General features: G+C 45.2%; 1 protein-coding gene across 6 annotated transcripts in view; it reads right to left on the bottom strand.

Moving 5' to 3' along the window:
* Positions 1 to 22,542, bottom strand: part of Arhgap44 (Rho GTPase activating protein 44) — a 155,652-nt gene that overhangs the window by 12,383 nt on the left and 120,727 nt on the right. For 5 of the 6 annotated variants that reach the window (XM_074046866.1, XM_074046861.1, XM_074046863.1 and 2 more), the window contains exons 9-18: positions 22,181 to 22,262; positions 21,606 to 21,733; positions 17,734 to 17,845; positions 17,289 to 17,370; positions 12,497 to 12,577; positions 9,564 to 9,677; positions 8,954 to 9,045; positions 6,722 to 6,902; positions 2,055 to 2,072; positions 1,059 to 1,280 (exon numbers count right to left, since the gene is read on the bottom strand). In XM_074046866.1, coding sequence (XP_073902967.1) covers positions 1,059 to 1,280; positions 2,055 to 2,072; positions 6,722 to 6,902; positions 8,954 to 9,045; positions 9,564 to 9,677; positions 12,497 to 12,577; positions 17,289 to 17,370; positions 17,734 to 17,845; positions 21,606 to 21,733; positions 22,181 to 22,262 — 1,112 coding nt within the window. The remainder of the gene's footprint in view (positions 1 to 1,058; positions 1,281 to 2,054; positions 2,073 to 6,721; positions 6,903 to 8,953; positions 9,046 to 9,563; positions 9,678 to 12,496; positions 12,578 to 17,288; positions 17,371 to 17,733; positions 17,846 to 21,605; positions 21,734 to 22,180; positions 22,263 to 22,542) is intronic. The other variant, XM_074046862.1, reaches the window with a different exon arrangement.

The following is a 22,542-nucleotide window of genomic DNA, read 5'->3' as shown; positions in this document are numbered from 1 at the left end:
AGCACACCAGGTGTCAGGTCCCCCTTCCCACTCTACAACTGTCCCTTTTCCTTTTGTCACTGTCCTATTTCACAGTGAAAATACCTTCTATTCAATAAAGAAAAAAAAATGGGTTTCAATCCCTTCAGAGAGAGAGAGACAGAGAGAGAGAGAGAAAGAGAGAGAGAGAGAGAGAATGAATGTGTGTGTATGTGTTGTGTTTGGGAAAGACTGAGTTAAAAGATCAGCTTTTCAAAGTCTCCAAAAATTTCCCCAGCGGCCATGGTCGCTTACTGTGTTTCCTGACAGAAGGCATTGCAGCATCCAATTTTAAGGAGCTTTTCTAGTTCTCTGAATTGCTGTTTGAGAACAGATAGAAACAAAGCTGCTTCATGACACAATTATCACCTCCAAGTGCCCCTCCTCTGACATACCTCACCAGGTTCCAGTCCTTGCCCTCAGCTCCTGGGTGGCATAACCCAGGACTGTGATTATTTGTCAGTGCCTGTTGCTCACTGGACCATGAACTCCTTCAGTAAGTGTATCTTATTATTTTTGATAGATGAAGTTCTGCTAATGTTCACTGAACTCCATGGAATGAACAAAAAAAGTGTCTGTTTTTTCCTTCCCTGAAAGAACAGCAATACAACCATGCAGCAATGCTACAAATGTCCCCAAGCCCAACGTGACTGTCACCCCCATTCCTTTCCTGAGTTACATTCATTTTAGCAGCAAAAACTACAAATCTAAAAGCACATGAGAGGAGGGGAGAAATGGTGACATTCTAAATTTCAAAACAGGGAAATTATAAAACACAAGAGTTCCTGCACTGCTTTTGCAAGCTGCCACCTTCTATGTCTGCTTGGGGATGTGGTGCTTTGGAAAGCCTGCCTTTTACATGGTAAACAAGGGCACTGTGATGGCTGATTTGTCACCAGCATGATGCAGAAAACCAAACATAAATGCTTAGAAAGAGGGGTGAGGGTGACCAAATCCAAGCAGGCTGGAGTGGGAGCAGCAAGTTTGGCCACCCCGGCACACACACCAGCCCACCCCTGAAGGTAGTGGCCAGTGCTTACCTGGGGCGCTCAATGGTGGGCTGCAGGCCCATGCCTGATGGAGAGAGTGCTGGAACCACAGGGCTGTCTGGGGTCTGCTCCAGCAGGGGTGATGGAAGGGGCGCGGCCAGCTCAGCAGGTGGGGCGGGAGGCTGCATGGAGGGTGGGGCGCAGGATGCTTTCCGGCCAGCCGAGGAGCCTCTTCGAGCCACCCAAGATGTGTCCATGACCCTCACACCCATGCTGGCGAGGGACACAAAGACACCTGCTTACCCACATGTGACAGGTGATAGGCTCCCTCCCCCATGAAGCGGAGACATTCAAGCAGGTCCGTGTTAGAAGAGCAGCAGCTGTAGCACCCTCCTGGGTCAGGAAGCGATGTGCAGGGAATGGGCAGTGATGCTCCAGCACCCAGGCTACTGGGGGTGCAAAGATGCAGCCCTGCAGCCCAGGCCCGGCAGAGCAGCCCTTCCACGGTCAAGGCTACAGCAGGGCAGGTCACCAGCTTGTAAGTCCACAAGCTGTGCTTTCTACCTCTGGCAAAGCCAACTGGTCTTAGGGTAATGGCCCAACAAGCATCCTGGGTGTGGAATCCAGGCTGTTCTTAAAAGCTGAGTGTGGCCTCACTGGAGGCCAGGGGACACACACTCCTCCACTGTGTGAGAGGGAGGTGGGTGGGGCAGGGATAGAGACAGCATCAAACCAGAACACTGACCAACCAGCAGCAGACATCTACATGTATATCCTTTTTTGAAACTTGGGGTCTAGCCCCAGCTCCACCACTGCCAGGGACCCTGGCCAACTCAGGACCTCTGTGGACCACACCTGCTTATCTATATAGCAGGGAAGGAGCTGCTCATGCCTCTGGTCCCTCCATTTGAATGATGGGCACACAGCTTCAAAGAAGTCGGCCAAGCAACCAAACATGGCACATTCACCCTCTCACAGAGCTCACTCGACATAGCTCGCTTAGTTTAAGAGATTGAACGTGGCCTTGGAGCTACCAGAATACTGTACCTTTGGATTTTCCTAAGGCTGCAGGGACAGAAACATACAGATATTAGTGTCAACAAATCTACACCTTCCTTTGGACACAAAGGTTGTCTTTCTGCAAGGGGTCTCTTTCCAAGGTCAGGGTCCTAGATGGGGTTTTTATTGTGCCATTAAAATTATTACAGTCCATTTGGTCATCAAGTGACTCTTGCATTTGTACAGGTGGAAATCATGCAAATAAACAGAAAGCAGCCGCTGAGTTGATAATGCTGTGGAGTAGAGAGGGAGCCACACAGAACAGAGAAATGGGTAAAAGTAGGCATCTGTCACTTCTAAGTTACACGGACTTAGAAGGTGGTTAGCTCCCAGTCCTCTGATCTAGGAGGTAGCTGGTCATTGGCTTCAATGACGAATGTAAGGACTCCTATTTCTAGAATGAAGGGAGACAAACACTTATGCAGGGAAAACCCACACTGCGGGCCAGCATCTCTCTAGTACCTGTATGCACAGCAGGGTGGAGGTAGGAAGCTATCACATGCTTATTCTCTCTTCTTTCTACCAATGGTCACCCACACTGGTCAGAAACACAAAGCTGTTACACCATGATGTCCTGCCCATTGAAAATAGTCATATTCATTTTGTAGCAAGATTTTTAAGAAGAAATTTTTTTTTTAAAAATGAAAAAAAATTTCAAGTATAGAGATTGGTTGTAGGCGAGGGAGTGGGGAAGGCTATCTCTTTCCAGCTTTCAAGTCATCTTGGGTGGGAGAACCCTCCACTAATAAACAAGCACCTTATATAGGATGTCCAGAAAACCAATGGAGGTCACTTAAAACTCTGGAACAGAGTCCAGTGTGTGTCCCCTGGAATTTAAAGTGGGCTCTTTGGGCTTCGGAATAGATCAGGATAAGGGGAGTAAGAAAGCTTACTATTCCACTTGGGTGGGGGGAACTGGTACCTCTTGATTGCAAAGGTGATGAGCATGGCAGCCATGGAGATGTCTCCTGTGGTGATCAGCAAAATGAGCCCCGAGGGGTGTAAATCTAACCCCTTCCCTCCCTTGTCCCATTCCCTTCTGCTTGGAGAGGTGAGAGACGGAATCCTGTGCTTTCTAAGGGTATCTTCTGGCATCAGTAATGTATGACCCCAAGCTTCCTGGTGATCCTCCTTACCCCGGGAAGGAGCCAGCTCAGGCGGGGGGTAGGTCCTGAGTGAGTCCTACTAAATATCACTGGCAAATGAGAAAGAAGAGCTGTGTGTATACTTCTGCTGTGCAGACTAACCACTCAGAGGCACCATCACAGGTTCAAAGGGAACACACATCCAATGACCACAGACATTTTTAAATTTATATAGATCTTTACTGGATGAGTCAATCACAAAGGCAGCAGCTATGCTCTTGGGGACCTAAAAGTCTATTTATCTTCAAAGAAGTAAACTGTTATCTTCAAATGTTCAAATGTCTAAATAAAATTCAACCCAAGGACAGAAATCATAAAGTTACTCTGTATATTGCCAAGAAGGGAAGCCATTCACAGATGGGGGAACCCAACCAGGTTACATCAGTGGCTTGCAAGTCTCTGTCCACTGTTGTGTCTCATAAAGCAGCAACAGAAACCAGACTCAAGGAGCTGCTTGTCTTTCTTAAGAGGCAAGCAAAATGGAAGTGGAATTAATCAAAACCGGACTCTAGCAGATGCTATTTCACGGTCATGTCATCATTATGAATATCCAATTACTTCTGCTTGTGAAAACAGAGAGGGACTGTTTCCAGATCTTTCACAGGTGAATCAAGACAAAGCAAGACACCAGTGGCTAGGAGGAACCTCTAAGAAACAAAGTGCTGGGAAATCATTACAAAGGAGGCACAATACCGAGTCCAGAGGATCCCCATGGGTGGAGCTCTTCTGACTCCACTGGGCCTCTTGTGAGGAGGCAGAAAGGTAGCAGGGGGTGAGGCACCTGCAGAATTGGGGGAGTCAAGCCTAAAATGCCCATCTCCCAGTGTCCTCTTTTATGATGAGACAAGGGATGGGGAATCGAGAGTTGTCACCCTCCATCACTGGAATTCCTATGGCTAGGCCAGGTAGCAAGTCTTCAAGAACCCCCACTGAAGTGCTCTGCCCCATGTAACCCTTCCCTCCCCACTTGCACTCTCTGTTTGTGTGAGATTCATCAAAACCCACACTTTTCATTTTTCCTGAGACCAAACAAAGGATGGGTTCTGAAATGACCCAAGCGCCTACTCCCAGTTGAACAATTTGTTGACTCAATATTGCTCTTTTCTCATCTATGGACCGAGGCAAATACCTCCCCTCTGCTTCAAGCACTTTCATGAGGGTAATTTACCAATGTTGGATGCTGTAATTCATTCAGCACACTCTTACACCATTGAGCAGAAGCTGGGTGGTGATAGGATGGCCGCAGGGTGTGTGAGAGCCGTTGCTATGGTCTGGATATAGTTTGATTAAGTCCCCTCAGCTACGTTGGAAGCTTGATCCTCAACATGGATATGTAGACAAATGGTGGAACCTTTAAGAGAAGGGGCTGAGTGGAAGAGGGTTGGGTCAGTGGGGGTGCTGCTTTTAGAAGGAATTAAGGCAGTTCATGTGGGACCCTGGTTCTCACAGGGGAGTTGTTACAAAAGAACAAGCCTGATCTGGCACCTCTCTATGACTTCTTGTCTTGCCATGTGATCTCTTGCTCTCACAAGCACTCCCACTGTGATGCCATCTTCCATGTGACACAGCCCAGCGGGCCTTTACTAGAGCCAAGCTGATACTGGCACCATGTCTTTGAAACTCCCTAACTTAAGCAAATAAATCCCTTTTCTTTATGTATTTCCTAGCCTTGGGACTTTTGTTACAGCAACAGAAAATGAACTAATACAGACAGAAAAACCAAGTGTGTCTAAGAAGAGGTCTGCCTAGCTAAGGAAATCATATTTTATGGGGAATAATAAATTAGAGACTGAGAAGATGAGAATGCATTTTGTTGGAGGGAGCTGGTTTATGTGTGACACAGTAACCCCAAACCTTCTTCTGCTCACCACAGCACAGTGGGCTTTGAAAGCAGAGTGTTTTGTTTTAATCCCAGACTTCTCAATTATTAATTATATGATACAGATAACTTACCTCTGATCATCCCTGTAAATGGAAGTGATAATCTCTCTCTTTCCCTTAGGGTTGTTGGGACGACTGAATGAACAATGTCCACAAGATCCTCAGCCTTTACTAAGATCAGTAAGAACATCCTTAATCTGGAAACCCAAAATCTTAAATGCTCCAAAATCTAAAACTTTTTGAGCACCAACATGATGCCACGAATGGAAAATTCTCCACTTGATCTCAAGTGTATAACCAAGCCTGCTCTGATATTTACCCTCCAGGGTGTCCCCTCAGCTCAGACAGTACAAAGGAACTGACTTACTAAGCAGAATGACAACTCTAGCCTCTGAGGCCAACTCCCATTCAGAAAGTGGAGGACAGAAGGTAAGACTCCCCTCCCCCACCCCACACTTCTGAGTGTCTCCTCCTCCTCTCCTAAGCCCTTCAGCACATATGCCTTTCAAGCAGACCTTTCATGTTATCTGGTTGTCCCTCAGGAAAGGGAAAAGCACCTGCTTTACTTCCCAATACCTGAGTTTCAGACACTCCCACTTGGGGCTTCAAGCTTCCATCTATCCAGAAGAAGCAGTTGTGAAATTTTATTTTATGCTAGTGATTTTTAATTCCTAACCAAAGTTTACTTAGCTGACTTGCTTGACCAACCCAGGCAATCCATTCCCTCTGCAGATGCACAAGTGATGCTGTTACTGTGCGGGACTCTCACAGTCCACAGCAGAGCTGTGCTCACAAGTCATCACAGTGGTCTGTGAAATCTGCTTATGCCGCTTTTCCTTGGTTTAAGAACCCTATTATGTAATTAAATATCAGATACACTGATCGAATGCATGCAGAGAGGGTCCTTCTATGCACACTCACGCACTAAGTTAGATACATTTTAGTCTCCTAACAAATGCACCAATGTAGGGATGGGGCAAATATAAAAGGAAAAAAAACCTTTAAAACCTAGAAGAATTTACACTTGGACAAGGCTGAGGTTTCTCTTTACCTTATAGAGACTGAAACTGGGAATGTTAAACTATACATCAAAGGTTTTGTCTATGCCAGAATGCTTCTGAAGAATGCTAACGAATGGATCAATCAAAGTAAAGCCACTACTGGGTCAGGAATTGACACACATGTACAGATTTTGGGTTTGGAGGGCTTTTTTTTTTTCTGGGATTGAACCCGGGCCTTGTGCAGGCTAAGCACATGCCCTACAACTGAACTACATCCTCAGTTCCACATTCACCCATTTTGAGTTCAAATAAAGTGTTTATCTATTTTTTCAGTTCCCCTCATTGACCCACTTTGATTTCTTTTGATGAGAACTAGTCAATAGCGATCACAATCATGTCAGCTGAGAAGGGTGTACTTCCTTCTGGCCCAAAGGGAAACAAGCCAAAGAGACTGGTCCCAAACAGCACAGAGGACACCATCAAGAACGAGGTCACGGCGTCATTGCTACAAATCCCCTAAATGCTGACAGTGAGTCAGCCTTCCTGTCAATCCCAGTTTTCTTACATCTCACTCTCAATCCCAAACTTTCCCAATCCCCAATACTGAAGAAGGGACACTAGTTCGTACCCATCCTTTTTGTAAAACTCCAGCATCATGTTATCCGTGGCGACGCTGAGAGGCCGACGGGCCTGCTCAGGCTGGCGCCGGTCAGCGGGGTCCATGTCTGGGGAGGGCATTGAGCTGTAGTTGGCATTATGGTTCACGTGGACTGGACTCCCATAGTTGCCTGTAATGTTGAACTCTATCTCTGCAGAGAAGAAACAATCAGTACACATGATCTCTTGGTATGTCACTTCCTGAACAAAAGAGGGACTCTCTACCATATTCACCCATAGAAAAATTCACCCCATGGTTCTATATCAGCTAACCTGTTGATATTAATTCAGCTTATTAATACAGGTTGCCACATTAACAGTCCAAAGAAGAGAACACAGGTGATCACCTAAACTGGTGTTCAATATAGCAACATCCATTTGTGATTAAAGAAAAATAAGGTAGAGCAGGTGGAATGGGGTAGAGCCTCTGCCTAGAAAGTGTGAGGTCCTGAGTTCAACCCCCAGTATGGACAAAACAAAAAAGAAAAAGAGAAGGAAAATAAGATAGCATCAGGAACAGAGCCAGGCCAAGTGGTGACTCCTATAATCCCAGCTATTCTGCAGAGGGAGATAGGAGGATTGTAGTCCAAGGGTGCTCAGGCAAAGTTAGTGAGATTCTATCTGAAAAGACAAAATTAAAAGCAAAAAGACTGGGGAAAAAACTCAAGTGGTAGAACACTTGCTTTGTAAGTCTGAGGTTTTGAGTTCAAACCCCAGTACTACAAACAACAACAACAAGACAGCAACAACAACAACAACAAAAAATCAGGAACAGATAGGAACTTTCTGAAAAAGTCAAAATTATCTTTCTCAAACCTTATGACATAAGAGTGGAATTCCTGAACAGTTCTAGACAAATCAGGGAAACACATCTATGCCCACTATGACCACTGTTATTGAACATTATTTTAGAAGTACTAGCCAATGGAATCAGTTAATATTAAAATCTGTGAAGATAATATTGTCATACAGTGATCGTAAGAGATTTCACTGAGGTGTTTGCTGGCTCTCAGATTCTCAAACCCTTTCCTAGGAAAGACAGTTCGGTCTGTCTGTCTGCAATGACACCGAATCACTTCACCCACAGAATCCTTGGAATCACTGCCTTCAAATCCATCTCCTTTACCATTTCACTTGGACTTCCCACCCCCATCTGGCTTTGTGTTATTAACAGGACCCTCAGGAGGTCTGTCCTGCAGAGCCTCCAGTCAAAATGCATGCGGTGCAAGAAAGGTAACCGCATTTCTTTAATGTCAGATCATCACTCACGGACCACCTCTGATGATGAGAGATCTGTTAGCATTCTGTCCTCCCACGAGCTAGTGGCTGTCGTTGCATAACTGGAAACCCACCCTCAGCATTTACGACACATAATGTACACAACCAACTTCTTCTCCTTCTCCTTTTTATTTTTTAAGCAAACACTGCATTTAATGTACCTGCCATCTCTTTAAAGCTGTCACCACTGAAGAATATATTCATGCAAAGGCCCTTCCATGGCTCAGAACATCTCTGAATATCCCTGGTAGAAAGCTGCCTTAAGAGCCTAGTTTTGAACCTGCCACCAAAAAGTCTCTCATTACCTTTGAGTCCCATCTTTACATCTGAGGAGCAACTCAAAGAACACCATTGGGGCAGCAGAAGAACAGCACCCAAGTGACCTGTGAGCCCTGAAGCCCCCACCCACCTCAGGCTCAGCTCCCTGGCAGCTATAAAGTGACGGCTGTGAGGCCAAGGAAAGACCTCCCTCTCCTCCTGCGCCAGCGTCCCATGGTTTGTGGACATGAAGAAAGATGGAATAGATGTTAGACTAGTAGACTATATGCTCCTGGTTAGCAAAGGCAGTGGACACCTTCAGACTACAACTTCCCTAGGGCAGGAAGAGAGCATGGGAAGCTGCCATGACTTTACTCCAATATCTGGGTGCATCTACGGTGTATGCATGTGAGCATAAAAACAAACCAACACATGCCTGGGGCAGCAATACTTGATCTCAAAGATGCCAAACTGACAGGGCTCTTCCTGCTCCCACCTCCACCTCCCACACTTGGACTCTGTACACATGCCAAGACTGTCCCCACGTCCAGACTCCATCCTCCAATGCCTGGACTACATTCACCTCCCCCACACTCCACCCCCACACTTGTTCTCTACCTTCCACACCCAGATTCCTCTCCCAAGGCCATCTGATGTCACCACTTACCCCCAGGGAAGAACCAGTCCGCATGCTGGATGATGGGCTCGATGATCCCCACGATCTGCAGTGAAACCGTGGTCATCATCTCTGTGATGTTCCTGCAGCACAGAGCAGAGGGCAGGTGGGTTATCAGACCTGGCAGGGTGAGAGAGCCATAGTTCTCTGGCCACTGAGCCTGGGAAGGGGCCCTGGAGTGGAACCCTGCAGACCTAAGTTGTGAGCTAGATTTCTCTTAGGAAGGACACCTTTCTGAATGCCACCACCCCAAGGTGAACAAGCCACACCCATTTCAACATGGGTGAGGGTCTTACCTCACCTCTTTCTAACTCTGAATCTGGATGCTGGAAGATTCCCTCTTATGACAGAGTCCGGGAGCCCTGAAGAAGCCTGCCTTGCTTGTGCTATCTATCGGTGCCCCTGTGGACTTCCCATTCATACCAATGCTGAAATTCATTAGTTCAGAGAGGACCCTTACTTTAGAGCTGCAGCTCTGAGACGACCAGCTCAGAGAGAGATATGCAGAATGCTGTACTTGCTCAACTGAGCTGTGACCAGAGTAGGACTTGAAAACTACCGAGGCTAGTAATGATCTAGGGCCTCTCCTCCCAGTACTCACCCCTCCGCTTGTGGCCACAGGAGGTTAGGTCCTAAGACAATGGCCATGTTACTGGGAGTCATCTTGTTTACATCTTGATATTCTGACAGCTTGGATAAAAATTTGATCAAGTATCTGAAAGGAAATGAGAAGGGCTGGGTTTACTAGGACTCATCACCAGCCATGGTTCCCCAGGACTGCATGGAATCTTCTCATGAAGTACATACGAGTGACCAACAAGACTCTTACACCCTGTGTAAGGAAGACACATGAGGTGTCAAGAAATGGGAAGTCTGTATTCCCTTCCCATAAACAGACTCAGCTCTCAACTCAGTTAGATGTCAACATCCACTTCAAAAAACACTGGCCCGAAAACTCTCCATCTTCCCTACTGACAATAAATGTTGACCAAAACCTGCCATCTGCCACCCTCCCTGTGTGCAGAGGTGATAATCAAACTGTCTGGGTGTTATCACATGCTAGGGGTGGTGGCCTAGCAGCTCTCTGGAAAGACCCTGTGACAAAAATGTTAAACATAGACTTAGCACACAGCCCAGCAGTTCTACTCCTATGGATACACTCGAGAGAAATGTGTTCACAAACAAACTTGGACATGCATGTTCACAGATTATTCATAATAATTTCCATCCAGGTGCCCATCAAGGGGTGAATGAGCAGTGGAGTGACTCAAGAGGCAAGAGCACCTGAGTTCAAACCCCAATACCACCAAAAAAGGAAGGAGGAAGAAAGAAGGAGGAGAAGGAGAAGGAGGAGAAGGAAGGAGGAAGGAGGAGAAGAAAGGAGGAAGGAGGAAGAAGAAGCAGCAGCCAGGATGATCTGCTGGTGTGAGAGTGCCTGCCTAGCAAGCACGAAGTCCTGAGTTCAAACCTTGGTGCCTCCAAGAAAAGGGTGGGGTGAATGAATAAATATGGAATTTTATGCAGCCTTGAAAATGGATAAAAACTGGCACAAGCTGATGATATAGGGATGAACCTTGGAAAATTATGGTAAGTGAAAGGAGACAAACACAAAAGGCTATATACTATTTCATTTATATATAAAACATCCAGAATAGGCAAGTCTATAGAGACAAAAAGCAGATTAGTAGTTGCCAGGGACTGGGTTACTGGGGTGGGGGGCGGCGGGGATAAAGAGTGACCGCTAATGGGAACTGGGTTTCTTTTTAGAGTGATGAAAATGCTCTAACATCAAATAATTCTAACAGTTGAATAGCTCTGTGAATATATAGTTCATTCTAAATGGCATACTTTAAAAAGGCACAATGGTACTGAATTATACCTCAGTAAGTCTATTAAAAAAGGATCAATGAAGAAACTATGCACAAATTAAGCACACAACAATAATTTGGGCACACAACATTGAAAACTGTCCAAATCCTGACACAATCCCTGAGGTGCACATGTTCTCCTGGACTCTCGGTGGTCCTGACACCATTTTTTTTTTTTTTTCTGACCACATTTTGCTTGGGTCACAATGAACTAACTTCCTTGGAGGTTTTTCACTCACCTTGTTAGTTCAGCAGAAAGAGGACCAGATTTGGGGTCCCACCAAGTAGTCACTATGCTGGCACCATGCCCACTCCACCCACAGCTTCTCCCTACCAGGTCTCAACCTCCCAGAGGCCACGCAGGACTGGATCAGGACATGGGACAGCTGACAGCAATCAATCCCTAAGCTGGCCAGTGGCCTCAGGTTCTGGTCACCAACATGTGGTGAGTTGTACCAATTTGATTTTTTTTGCTCTTGGGACTTTTTTCTTAAATGACAGCAAAATATATACAATATTTAGCATTTTGACCCATTTTTAAGTGTATAGTTCAGGGGCACTGAGTATATTCACAGTCAGGCAGCCATCACTACCATCCATCTCCAGACCTTTCTCATCTTCCCAAACTGAACTATACTCATCAAACCCCAGCCTTCTCCACTCCCCCAACCCTGGCCATCTCCATTTTTCTTTCTGTCTATGAACTTCACTATTCCAGGTCCTTCATACAAGTATGGCCACAAGCCCGTGTCTTGTCTACTTTCTTTCCCTTATCATCAAACCTCAAGGTTCACCTACACTGCAGCACTGTACTTACACACCACGTTTTGTTTATCCATTTGTCCGTCTGTGGACACTTGGGTTTACTTCCACTTTGTGCTATGGTGAATCATGCTGCTTTGAATGTGGGTGTGCAAATATCAAGTCTCTGCTTTCAACCCAAAGTTCTTTTGGGTATGAGCTCAGAAGTGGAAATGCTGGATCATATGGAACGTGTAGATTTAATTTCTTGAAGAACTGCCATACTGAAGCTCTTGGGGTTTTTAAAAGGGGAACAGAAACAAGCAGGCAGATGGCAGCAGGAGCTGAAGCTGAAATCTGCATCTTCAGAAGCAGGGAGAGGCCAGGAGGGGTGCTGACAAAACAGCAGGAGGAGGATGCAGACAGCATGAGGTGGAGAACCCCGGGGTAGGGAGGAAGTAAAATCCAGGTGAGAAAAGTGAGAGATAGACATGTGCAAAATGGCTGTGTCTCATGAATGGTGGAGCATGGAGAAGGTGACTTGTTCCAAGGGCTAAAGCCTCCTCCAGCCTGGCATTGTCAGCTTCTCCAGTTGTCCAAGAACAGTTACCTTTACCATAAACTTCCAGTACTGTAAGACAGTTTGCATTATTCTTTGCTCCTTGCAAACCAAAGAACTTGACTTAATTAACCAATGTCTAGTTAGGTCACCTCCAATGTCATATAGCTTAAGTTCCTTTCCTTATCTGCACAATGGTAATAACCATCTTTGCCTTGGTTGTTTGAGACTTCAGAGAGACCGCACATGCTAACAGTACCTTGGACACCACAAAATGCCATGCATTCTAGTTTCCATGACTTTTATCCAGAAACGGTATCTGGGGCTCAAATAAGCCCAATTCATGCGTCTCCACGACCCACTTACCGGATGTTGTTATGATTGGCCTTGGGCAGTTTCTCACAAGCGTTCCACAGAGCTTGAAGCTTCTTGTCTTGCTCCTGGATACTGGGAAGTGAATAGGAAAAGCCACTGGTTGAGTATAAAAAAGTGTCACTGGCAATCAGATGACCCAGTCATCATCGTATTGGACAATAAGGAGACAACCGCTGTAATTCACACCTGCAAGCCACTATTATTAAAATTATTTCTCTCCTCCACCCACCCATGGCTCTTGCCATGTGACACTTGCCACCATGTTCTAACACAGCAAGATGGCTCTCAACAGATGCAGCCCTCACACCCCTCAATCCTCAATTTCCCAGTCTCCAGAACCATGCACAAATAAACTTCTTAGCTTTTAATGTTTGGTTATTATTTCCCCTCCATGCTCTCCTTCTGCCTTGTCCTATGTTATTTTACCAAAGCTTTTTCTGCACATATTGTATGTTCCAGGTGAACGCCTCCTAGGCTAGCAGTGAGGAGAAGAGGCCAAAGGCCGGGGGGAGCTACGGGGCTCGCAGGAGGACATAGGACACAGCCAGGGAGCTCAACTCTGCCTATACATCATAGTGACAGTCTGCAGTCAAGTTCACTGAAATACCTTACTACCTGTTAAGTTCCTGGATGTGTGGAGTAACAGATGCTCAGTAAATACTTTCTGAGCAAGTACACCACACAGACATAAAGAATCTGACCTTTCAAGACGTAACTCAAGGAACAGATGATTTCTGCTCAATGGAGGACTTTCCACTATACAAAATTATTTATTCTACAGGTTTATGTATAAGTCTTTTTGACTTATAGGACTACATTTTTAATATAAATCTGTATCAAGGCCTACATGGTTAAGAAAGCTTTCTGTTCAAAGAATCTTCTCCGGAAAAACTGAAAGATAAACACCAGCTCTAGCCTGGTCATTTGGGGCCAACAGCTGAGGTGTGGCCATCATGCAGGTGGTGTTGCTGCGACTCTGAGATCCTCCTACTGATCCTGACTGTGGGGAGAAAAGCGCTCTTTCTCCACACTGCAGCCTTGAGAAAGGGGCAGGTGTTCGTCGTAAGAAACTTTAGCCAGGAGGCAAGAGTGAGAACCCATTGGACCACTTGGGGATACATGGACAGAGAGCACATCAAGTTTGTGGCTGAATTCTGGTGGAGGTGGTCTTGTGTGCAAAGGCCATGAAGACCTAGCTCCATCATGTGACCTTGTGGCAATTCTCTGACCCCAATAACCCTGTTTTTCCCCAGGGTACAATGGGAAACACTTCCCTCCCAGAGCTGAGGAATGGCTGAAAGGAGAACTGAACAGGTGCCCAGCTTGCTGCGGGTATATTAAAAGCTCTCAATCAATGTTAAACATTGGCGTTTGCAGCTACTGTTCCTTCTGCTGTTGTCACCTCTGTCACTTGATACGGCATCTTTTATGGCATCAAATGCCACTTTCTTCTGCCCCTCAACTTTTCCTGCAGTGACAGGTGTGACCGACAGTCTATGGGAAACCTCTGCTTTAGACAATCCTTGGACACTGAGCCCAGAAAACCAGACCGAAGTGGAACAGGGCCACTTGTGCAAAGAGTCACATCCTCAGAGACAAAAACAGGAGATTCACAGCAACCAGTCAGAAGGAGCCTAATTTTCCCAAACAGCAAGATGAAGTCCTCTTCACTTTACCCCTATAAGGAGAGTCTTTTTTTTTTTTTTTTCTTTTTTTCAGTACTGGGGATTGAACTCAGGGCCTCATGCTTGCTACACAAGTGCTCTCCCATTTTTGAGCCATGGCCCCAGCCTAGGAGACTCACTTTCATATGGATTGTTATTCCGGCTTCTTTAGCGTTTTCTATAGTAAAATCAGCTTCCCCTGTTCAGCTCATCAGAGCACTCCTACTTTATGAACCAGGTGGTGCCCATTGTAAAATAAAAACTGAAAACCAATTTCATCTTTAACCTGAACTTGTAATCTTGTCTTCTACTAAAGGGCAGATGACATGTAACCTGAGTCCCCTCTGTGTGTCAGGCACCAGCTTTAGGGCGGGAAAGGTAAGCACCCAGTGGAGCTCGCAATCTAACCAGCTCTGCGATCCACATGGAACATTCGAGATCTGCTTGGTGCAGAGGACTGGCCTGGTGGATGGACCAGATCATGACTGCTGGTTTATGTGCATCAGCTGTCAAAGACACTGACCTCTGTGAGTCATTCTGATCATTCCTGTCTTCTAAAGGAGACTCGCCTTTGCAAATGAAATAAGATGAGAGTGTCTCTTCAGATAGATTGTGACTCACTGGGCTGTCCTCCCTTTCTCTAACTTATATCATTCAAGAGGACTTATACATTCAGTCAAAAAAAAAAACAACAGAACAAAACTGAGGGACATGTTCTCATTTCCTCCTTGCTCTACAGAAGGAGCTGGGACTATGTTTAAGTGCATGAACTCTGAAACTGGACTCCTTGGATTCAAGTTCTCTTTCAGCTAGGTGTTAACTGGCAAGTAACTGCTGCCATGTACCTGTTCTGTACCTCCAATTCCTTGTTTGCAACATGTGGGAAATGCCCCAACCCGTTTCATAAAGTTGCTGGGAAAATTAAATGAGTTAAAAATGTATAGTGAGCTTAGAGTAATGTCAAGCCTCTATTAAAGTACTCAATAAGAGGAACCACATACTACTATTAGCAGCCTCACGGAACACAACTCTTCATGATAAAATATCACATAATGTATCATCTATTCAACTCTGGAGAGAAATAGTGTTACAAAATTTGATTGGAATGAGCTTGCTCTGGTTCTACATGTTTCAGTCTGGCTTTATAGTTCAGCTGGGTCTCTCTGCACCTAGTTATTGAAGTAGGATTGACAACCATGGTGAGCCACAACTATAATTCCAGCTGAGTGGGAAGCAGAGATGGAAGGGTCACAGTTCCATGGCAGCCCAGGAAAAAAGGCTGGTGAGACCCCCATCTCAACCAAGAAGTTGGACATGGTGGTGTATGCCTGTGACCCCAGCTATGAAAGAGGCAGAGGAAGATGTAGGGGGATTCTGAGCCAAGACTAGCCCCAGGCAAAAGTATAAGACATTATTTGAAAAAACAAACTACAGCAAAAGGGCCAAACAGAAAAAAAAAGTACAGGGATCAATTATAAGTGTTTGACATGATGCATATGCTAATTACCCTGATTTGATCACTGCACAATGTATGTATGTATAGAAACATTACATTTCATCCCATAAATATGCACAATCATGTATCAATTAAAATTAATAAAGACTCATTTAAAAATTAGACACATCAGCATCAGATACAAGGTCTACAGTTCTGAGAGCCTTGGGTGACGAAGTTCCATGACTAGAGAGCTCTAGAAATCTTTTCCACTCATGAATACCTTGCTAAGGTAGAGCTATTCTCTCCAGCCCTGCCCTCACAAAACACTCTTCTCCCTCCTCCCTCTCTTCTCCCTGGACAATCTCTAACCTGCTCTTCACCACCTTGGCCATGGTGTCAACTCCCCTGTCCTGGTACAGTCTATTTCCTCACTAGACATGGCCATTTACTTAGTAAAAAATGGATTCCTCCAAGCAGCAGCATTTACTTAAGAGAGCTCTTACCTATGGCCAAAGAGAATATATAAAACCTTCCTGATGCATGCACAAACTGGGGAAGGAAGCCAGGAATCACAAAGGAAAAGCCCACTCAGTTGCTGCAATGTGTGACATTGTGGTGGCTTTGCCTGTAGGCTATGCACTAGCTGCTGCATTCCTTAGTCTTCACTATCCCCACTCACCAATATGGGCCTGAACTTTGCTCCCAGCCAAGGCCTGCTCCTTCGGTTCTTCTTCAGGAGGGAGAAGAGTGCCCATTGCCTGTATTATGTCTTTATGTTATAATTAGTTGTTAACATATTACTAACTATTACAGATAAAGGCAAGGACTCCCATGACCATTCTTTTGTCCTGCTCTTACGTTCCCTGAATCCCTGACATGGCTTGAGTAAGCCCTTTTAGAACCTTCTTTTCTGCACATATATGGGGTAACTCCTAAACTTCTATTGTTCTGGGTGTGTTGGGTGTTTACCTTTCTTTTTACAAAAATAGAATATCATACGTGTCCTCATTACCTTGCTTCATTTTACTCAACAGTCAATCTTTGTATGTTTTCATTTCAGCCTGAATAGCTCTACCTAACTTCTTAATTGTCTCAGAGTATGCCACAGTATAGACACACCAGTTTACTTAGCATGTCCCTCCCTTTCCCCCTCCCCCAATGAACCTTTAGCAACTTCTGGGCTTCTGCTACCCCAAATAATGCTGCAATCAACACCCTTGTACATGCTTCTTTGGGAACATGCACAAACATACCTCTTGCTAGAGATCATGAAAGGGGGCTGGTAGATCCTAGTAGACACAATTCTATACTTTGAAAAAATATAGTTGACCCTCTATCTGCAGGTCCAGCACCATGGACTCAACCAACAGTGCTCAGCTAACTCCACTACACAGTTAGGTGTATGATGATTGCATCAATACTGAATGTGTATAGACATTTTCCTTGTCATTAATCCCAACACAATATAGTAACTACAGAAACCATTTACCTTGTACTACGTATTGTAATAACCTACAGATGATTTAAAGTATACAGGAGGAGGTTTGTAGATTCTATGCAAATACTATGCCATTTTATAAAAAGGACCTGAGCACCCATGGGTCCTGGAACCAATGATCCATCCATAGATACCAAGAGACAACTGTAGTTTCCAATAAACTAACACCTATAAGGTACTCACTTGGAAGCCTGGATCCACTCGTCATAGAGTTCAAAGGTCATAAGAGGTTCTGGCAACTCTCGGAGGTAAGATTTCAAAGCTCCTGAACACAAATACAGTATTGACCATGAGCCATTAGCACACGGCAGAGACCTGGCTTGCATCAGCCCTGTGGGTTCCATGTGGAGATGGACTCCCTAATCAACAGGACAAGGTAAATGGTGGCTTCCCATAAGAATGCATACTGGTCCTTGTCCCCACCCACTCTCATGCTTTTTATCTTACCCCATCTTCTTTTGGAACACTAGGGAGGCCTCCCTCAAGGGACCAGAGGCACCAGGTCTGAATCTGGGCCCTGGGCAGACATGCTGAAAGCATGTCAGGAAGCTACTGGCTCCTGTGTCCACCCACTGTTGGTGCTTGCCCCTTCCCAGTGAGCCCTGGCTAAGAGGCTGTGGGTGCCCACCTGCAATGGCATGTGGATCTGCTGAGTACTCCTGGATGTCTACCACACAGCAGTCCAATGCAGCTTTCAGTTTCTTCAGCTTGGAGGCAGAGGGGGCGACTCGGAAGAGTCCCTATGGACATGACAGAGGGTTAGTGGGAGGCCTGAAACTCAAAGGAACAGGAGCAAAACAGACAGAAAGTCTCCCCACGTCTTCCCTCTAAAACCTCCAGCATACAACTCATCCAACACCAATATTGCAATATTGTAGCTGCCTCTTTTCATGTGTCTCCTCATTCAGACAAGAGCAACACAGGCACAGGAGACAGGTCTTCCTTACCCACTGTGCTGTTCTCATGGTCTACTATCAGGACAATGTATATTGCACTAGTTTAGTGATTTGGATAACTGAACCTTGGGCACTCAGACTTTGTGTTCTTGTACATTTGAAATAAATCTTATGTGCACCCATGCACACAGTAGGATGCACCAAATAAAGAACCAAAGTCTGTTACCTAAGAGGATGGGCAGACTAGGGATGTTATGTAGGGGAGCCTCATGCTTCCGTGCTTAGCATTATTTTGGAACTGCAAACACTCTGTCCAAATGAACCGTTACACCTTGTAAAGCAAAACTAAGTGATGAACAGAATGAGAAGATGTAAACATGGCAGATGGAAGAGAAGATGAATTGCAGGTTAGAGGTGGAAAGGAAGCTCCAAGTCCCAGGTAAGCGAGGCACACAGCCCTATCGGTTTCTGCCGTACCTCTGCATTCTGTAGTGCCACCCAAAATGAGACTCAGGCTGGCAGAATGCCCCTTGCACCTTTAATCTTTTATGGCCACTCAGACTCCCAAGAGCCTTTAGGAGAAAATTTCCTGGTCTGGAATACTGAGCTTCTGGCTGGTTACAATGGTTAACTCCCTTCTCAGCGGAGGGTGGTTCAGATAAACAGAGGTCCAAGGCTCTTTGGTCTATGTGTGAGGTCAAACACATTTGGATGAATGTGTCCATAAGGCTGCTATGACAAAGAGGACAAGCTACAGAGCACACAAAAGGAATGGTCTCGATCTTCATCAAATCATGCCCAAGCCTTGCAGGAAAGACCCAGTAGTATGGTGAGGAACAAAACCAGAAAAGGAAGTGAAGTTGTAAATATGACAGTTTCCCCCATCTGCACTGTCACTTTCAGTTTCAGTTACCTATGGTCAGTCACAGTCTGGAAATACTGAGTGGAAAATTCTACAAATAAATAACTCATAAATTTTATGTAACTTTTATTAAAGCATAGTTACATTCATTCTACTTTATTATTAGATTATTATTAATCTGTTACTGTGTCTAACTTGTAAATTAAACTTTATTATAGGTATGTGAGTATAGGAAAAACAGTCAATATAGAGTTTGGTGCTATTGATGGTTTCAGGCCTCCCTCAGGGGTCCAGGAATGTATTCCCCATGGATAAGGGAAAAGGACTGTATAAGTCTTTAGATTTTTGGTTGCATAGCCAAGAGAAAACAATTCCATTAAGGGAAGGCTTGTTAAGATGCCCTAGTATTAGGAAAAGTTGCCTGGCAATGTTGAAGAATGACAGCAAACGCGAGTGTGGTGCCTCCTGGGGGAGCAGTCCTCATTGTGGCTGAGGTGTGGCTGTGGGGGAGGGAGGATGACATTCTGTCTCAGACAGGACAGAGGGGAGGGCAGGGCAGTGCACTGAACAGAGAATGCTGAGGGCCCTGTAGTCAGAGGCAAGGGATGGCTACGTTAGTAACAGTGGGTGGCAGCGTGGCTAAGAGACTGGGACTCAGTCATCAGATTTGGCAATCTGGGATCACTGAGGGCAGCTTTAGCCCAGGGTGAAGGCAAAAGCGACACCACAGATCACTCATCAGCAAGTAAGTAATGGCAAGCAAGTAATACCAGTTTTAGGGGTATTAGAGGAACAAATATTTGAGCAGCAAATATTAAGAGCTATTTTAAGAAATTGGGCAGCAAAAGTTGGGTGTGATAGTGCACACCTGTAATCCCAGCACTCGGGAGGCTGAGGCAGGAAGATCACAAGTTCCAGACCAGCATGGCCTGCACAGCAAAATCCTGTCTCAAAAAATAAAATTTTAAAAGAAACTGGGCAACATAAAAATCAAAACCAATGAGCTAGGGAACAAATATGAGTCTGTACCTGGGTTCAAAGAGATCATTTTGTTCTAGGCTGGGGAAACCTGAACCTATTTGTCACTACAGGAAAAAAAGCTGGTGCAAGTAGGGGAAAAAAAGATGAGAGAGAGAGAGAGAGAGAGAGAGAGAGAGATCTGGTTCCAGGCAGAAGGGCCAAGAAAGGGCAGAGACAGAAGAGCTGGAGACAAGATGGAGACCGCAGAGTCCACTCTGCACAAACCAATTTATACTCCCTAGACAGACAATGATGGGAATAAATTGTTGCTACTTACAGCTGTATTTTAGACTATCCCATATCTTTTAAAGATATAAACTAAAGCATTATTAATGAAATAGTATAATGTGTGACATACCCAAGGCAGGCATTAAGAGGGCTAGAAACAGAAGCAAAGATGAAGCAAGATTGCTAGGGGTGAGGCTCATCACCATACCTTTCACAATTAAACAAGTGATTGTAACAAAAAGTTCAGCTCACCTCCAGGAAAATATTTTTCGGGAGAGCATCTTACTTTTTCATTGATAACAATTGTGGTAATTGTGACAAATTTTACCATATAACGCGGTTATACAAGAACATAAAAAACAATTTACTCCTATTCCTTTTTGAACATCCATCACCTGAACAGACCTGCCATATAGGGAGCTGCCCACATTTAAATGCTTGTTGGCTTCCTTCTCTTCCACAGCTCTGAGTTGGTGCCACGTGACCTTATACTTACTTACAGATTACAGTCTGTCTTGGATTAATTGTGCTTATTGAGTAAGATGCTAGATTCATCTCTTCCAATAAATTTATGTCCCCTACCTCCTTGTTGTATTTTAATCAGTAATAAATGCATAGCATGTCCTGAATAAGTACGGAATGGCTGATGAGATCAAAGGAAGATGGATTAAAGATATTAAAATAGCCTATGGGCAAAACCAAAGATGGATCTATCTTCCAGGAAATGATTTACACAGCAATTTAAAAAAAAGTAACCACTAGCCAGGTGCCAGTGGCTCATGCCTGTAATTCTACCTGCTTAGGAGGCACAGATCAGGAGAATTGTGGCTCAAAGCCAGACTGACTAAATAGTTTGTGAGACCCTATCTCGAAGGGCTGGCTGGTGGCTCAAGTGGCACAGCCTGCCTAATAAGCATGAGGCCCTAAGTTCAAACCCAAGTACCACCATGATGAATAAATAAGTAATTAAATAAATAAATATTAAAAAGCAACTGCCACCAATTTCTCATAGACCTTTTCTTTTTTTTAAGATGTGGCTCTTAAAAAGTATTTTCTAATGATGCTGTCAATCAAAATTTCAGGATCTCTATAAAAGAATGATGATCCAAAAGGTTAAGAGCTCTATTCTGAAAAATAAGGCAACTTATTAAATATAAGGAGGAAGAGAAAGAGGAGGAGGAGGTAAACTTCTTATTAGCAGTAGTAATACCAGTGACAGAATGCCCAAACCATCAAATCACATTAAATATGAAGAAGCAGTGGCTAGAACATGGCCATCCAGTACCCATGGCCACACAATGGCAACTTCCTACAGTCCACTACTCTCCCTATAAAAGTGAAGGCTTGTGGGGAAAAAATCAGGATCCGCTAGCATCTGCAGAAGGGCCAATACCATATTCCATAGCTCCACATGCTTGGATTCAAGGGGGTCAGGGCAAAGACACTACAGGAGAGAAGCCTCTGCCCTGCTTCTTGGAAGAGACTCTACCCTACCTCCTCCTGCATTCCACACTCCAGCAGCATCGTCACACAAGCCTCGATGGGGAAGGCGATCTCGCGGCCACTGATCATGAGGTGCTCCTCCAGGGGCTTCCCAAAGGAAGGCTTCTCGACCCAGGCCTCTGAGGGGTAGGAATAAGCAAAGGGTCAGTCAGCTGTTCACCAAGGCCACCCATGCCAACTAGAAAATCCTTCTTTCCTATTGTCCAGATTCTTCTATGACTACCAGAGAAGTGGATGCCAGGTTGAGCGCCATTCTTGTGGTTTGGGGGATGATGAAGAGGGCTGGAGAGGGTGAATGGGCAGCCAGGTGCCTCCAGTGCTGCTGGGGCTAAAATGACACACACACACCTGCATGCACCTGCACACACCTATTGAGGGGTAGTGTGTTTAGATGTGCTCGGCTTCACATAACTGGATAAACACCAGCTCATGACAGTACAGTGGCTCAGTTAAATGTGACCTCACTGGGTGGACACAAGGGTGTGTGATACACAGGGAGTTGGTCTCATCCAGGAAGGTTTCCAGGCTTCCCTACCCACCCTCCTCCAAGGCAGGCTTACACTTACCTTGCTGGGCTTTTATTTGAGGCAACACAGCCTGCAACAGTGTCAGTGACTTCCTGTGATATTCAGCTTGTACTTCTATTAGCTGAGAAAACACAGGGCAAGCATTACCCTTTGCCACGGGGTGAGAACACAGGCTTCTGTGGGATGGACCCATTGTGCATGAAGGTGCTCAGTCATGGGGAGTTGGGGGAAGCCCCCACTCCCTCCACTAGTCCCATCCTACAATGATGGGCATGCTTGAGCCTCTGTGGCGGAGGAGTCATGCCAAGTGGAAACATGGGAGGCAGAAGAAACCAGAAAGGAATAGGGGAGCTGGAGGCTGGCAAGGAGATGTGCAATGAGAGGTGACTATAAATGGAAAA

This window comes from Castor canadensis, chromosome 11 (genome assembly GCF_047511655.1).
Source record: "Castor canadensis chromosome 11, mCasCan1.hap1v2, whole genome shotgun sequence".
In the NCBI taxonomy this organism is placed as follows: Eukaryota; Metazoa; Chordata; class Mammalia; order Rodentia; family Castoridae; genus Castor; species Castor canadensis.
Note: the sequence above shows the minus strand (reverse complement) of the source record. Positions and strands in the feature narration are given on the sequence as shown.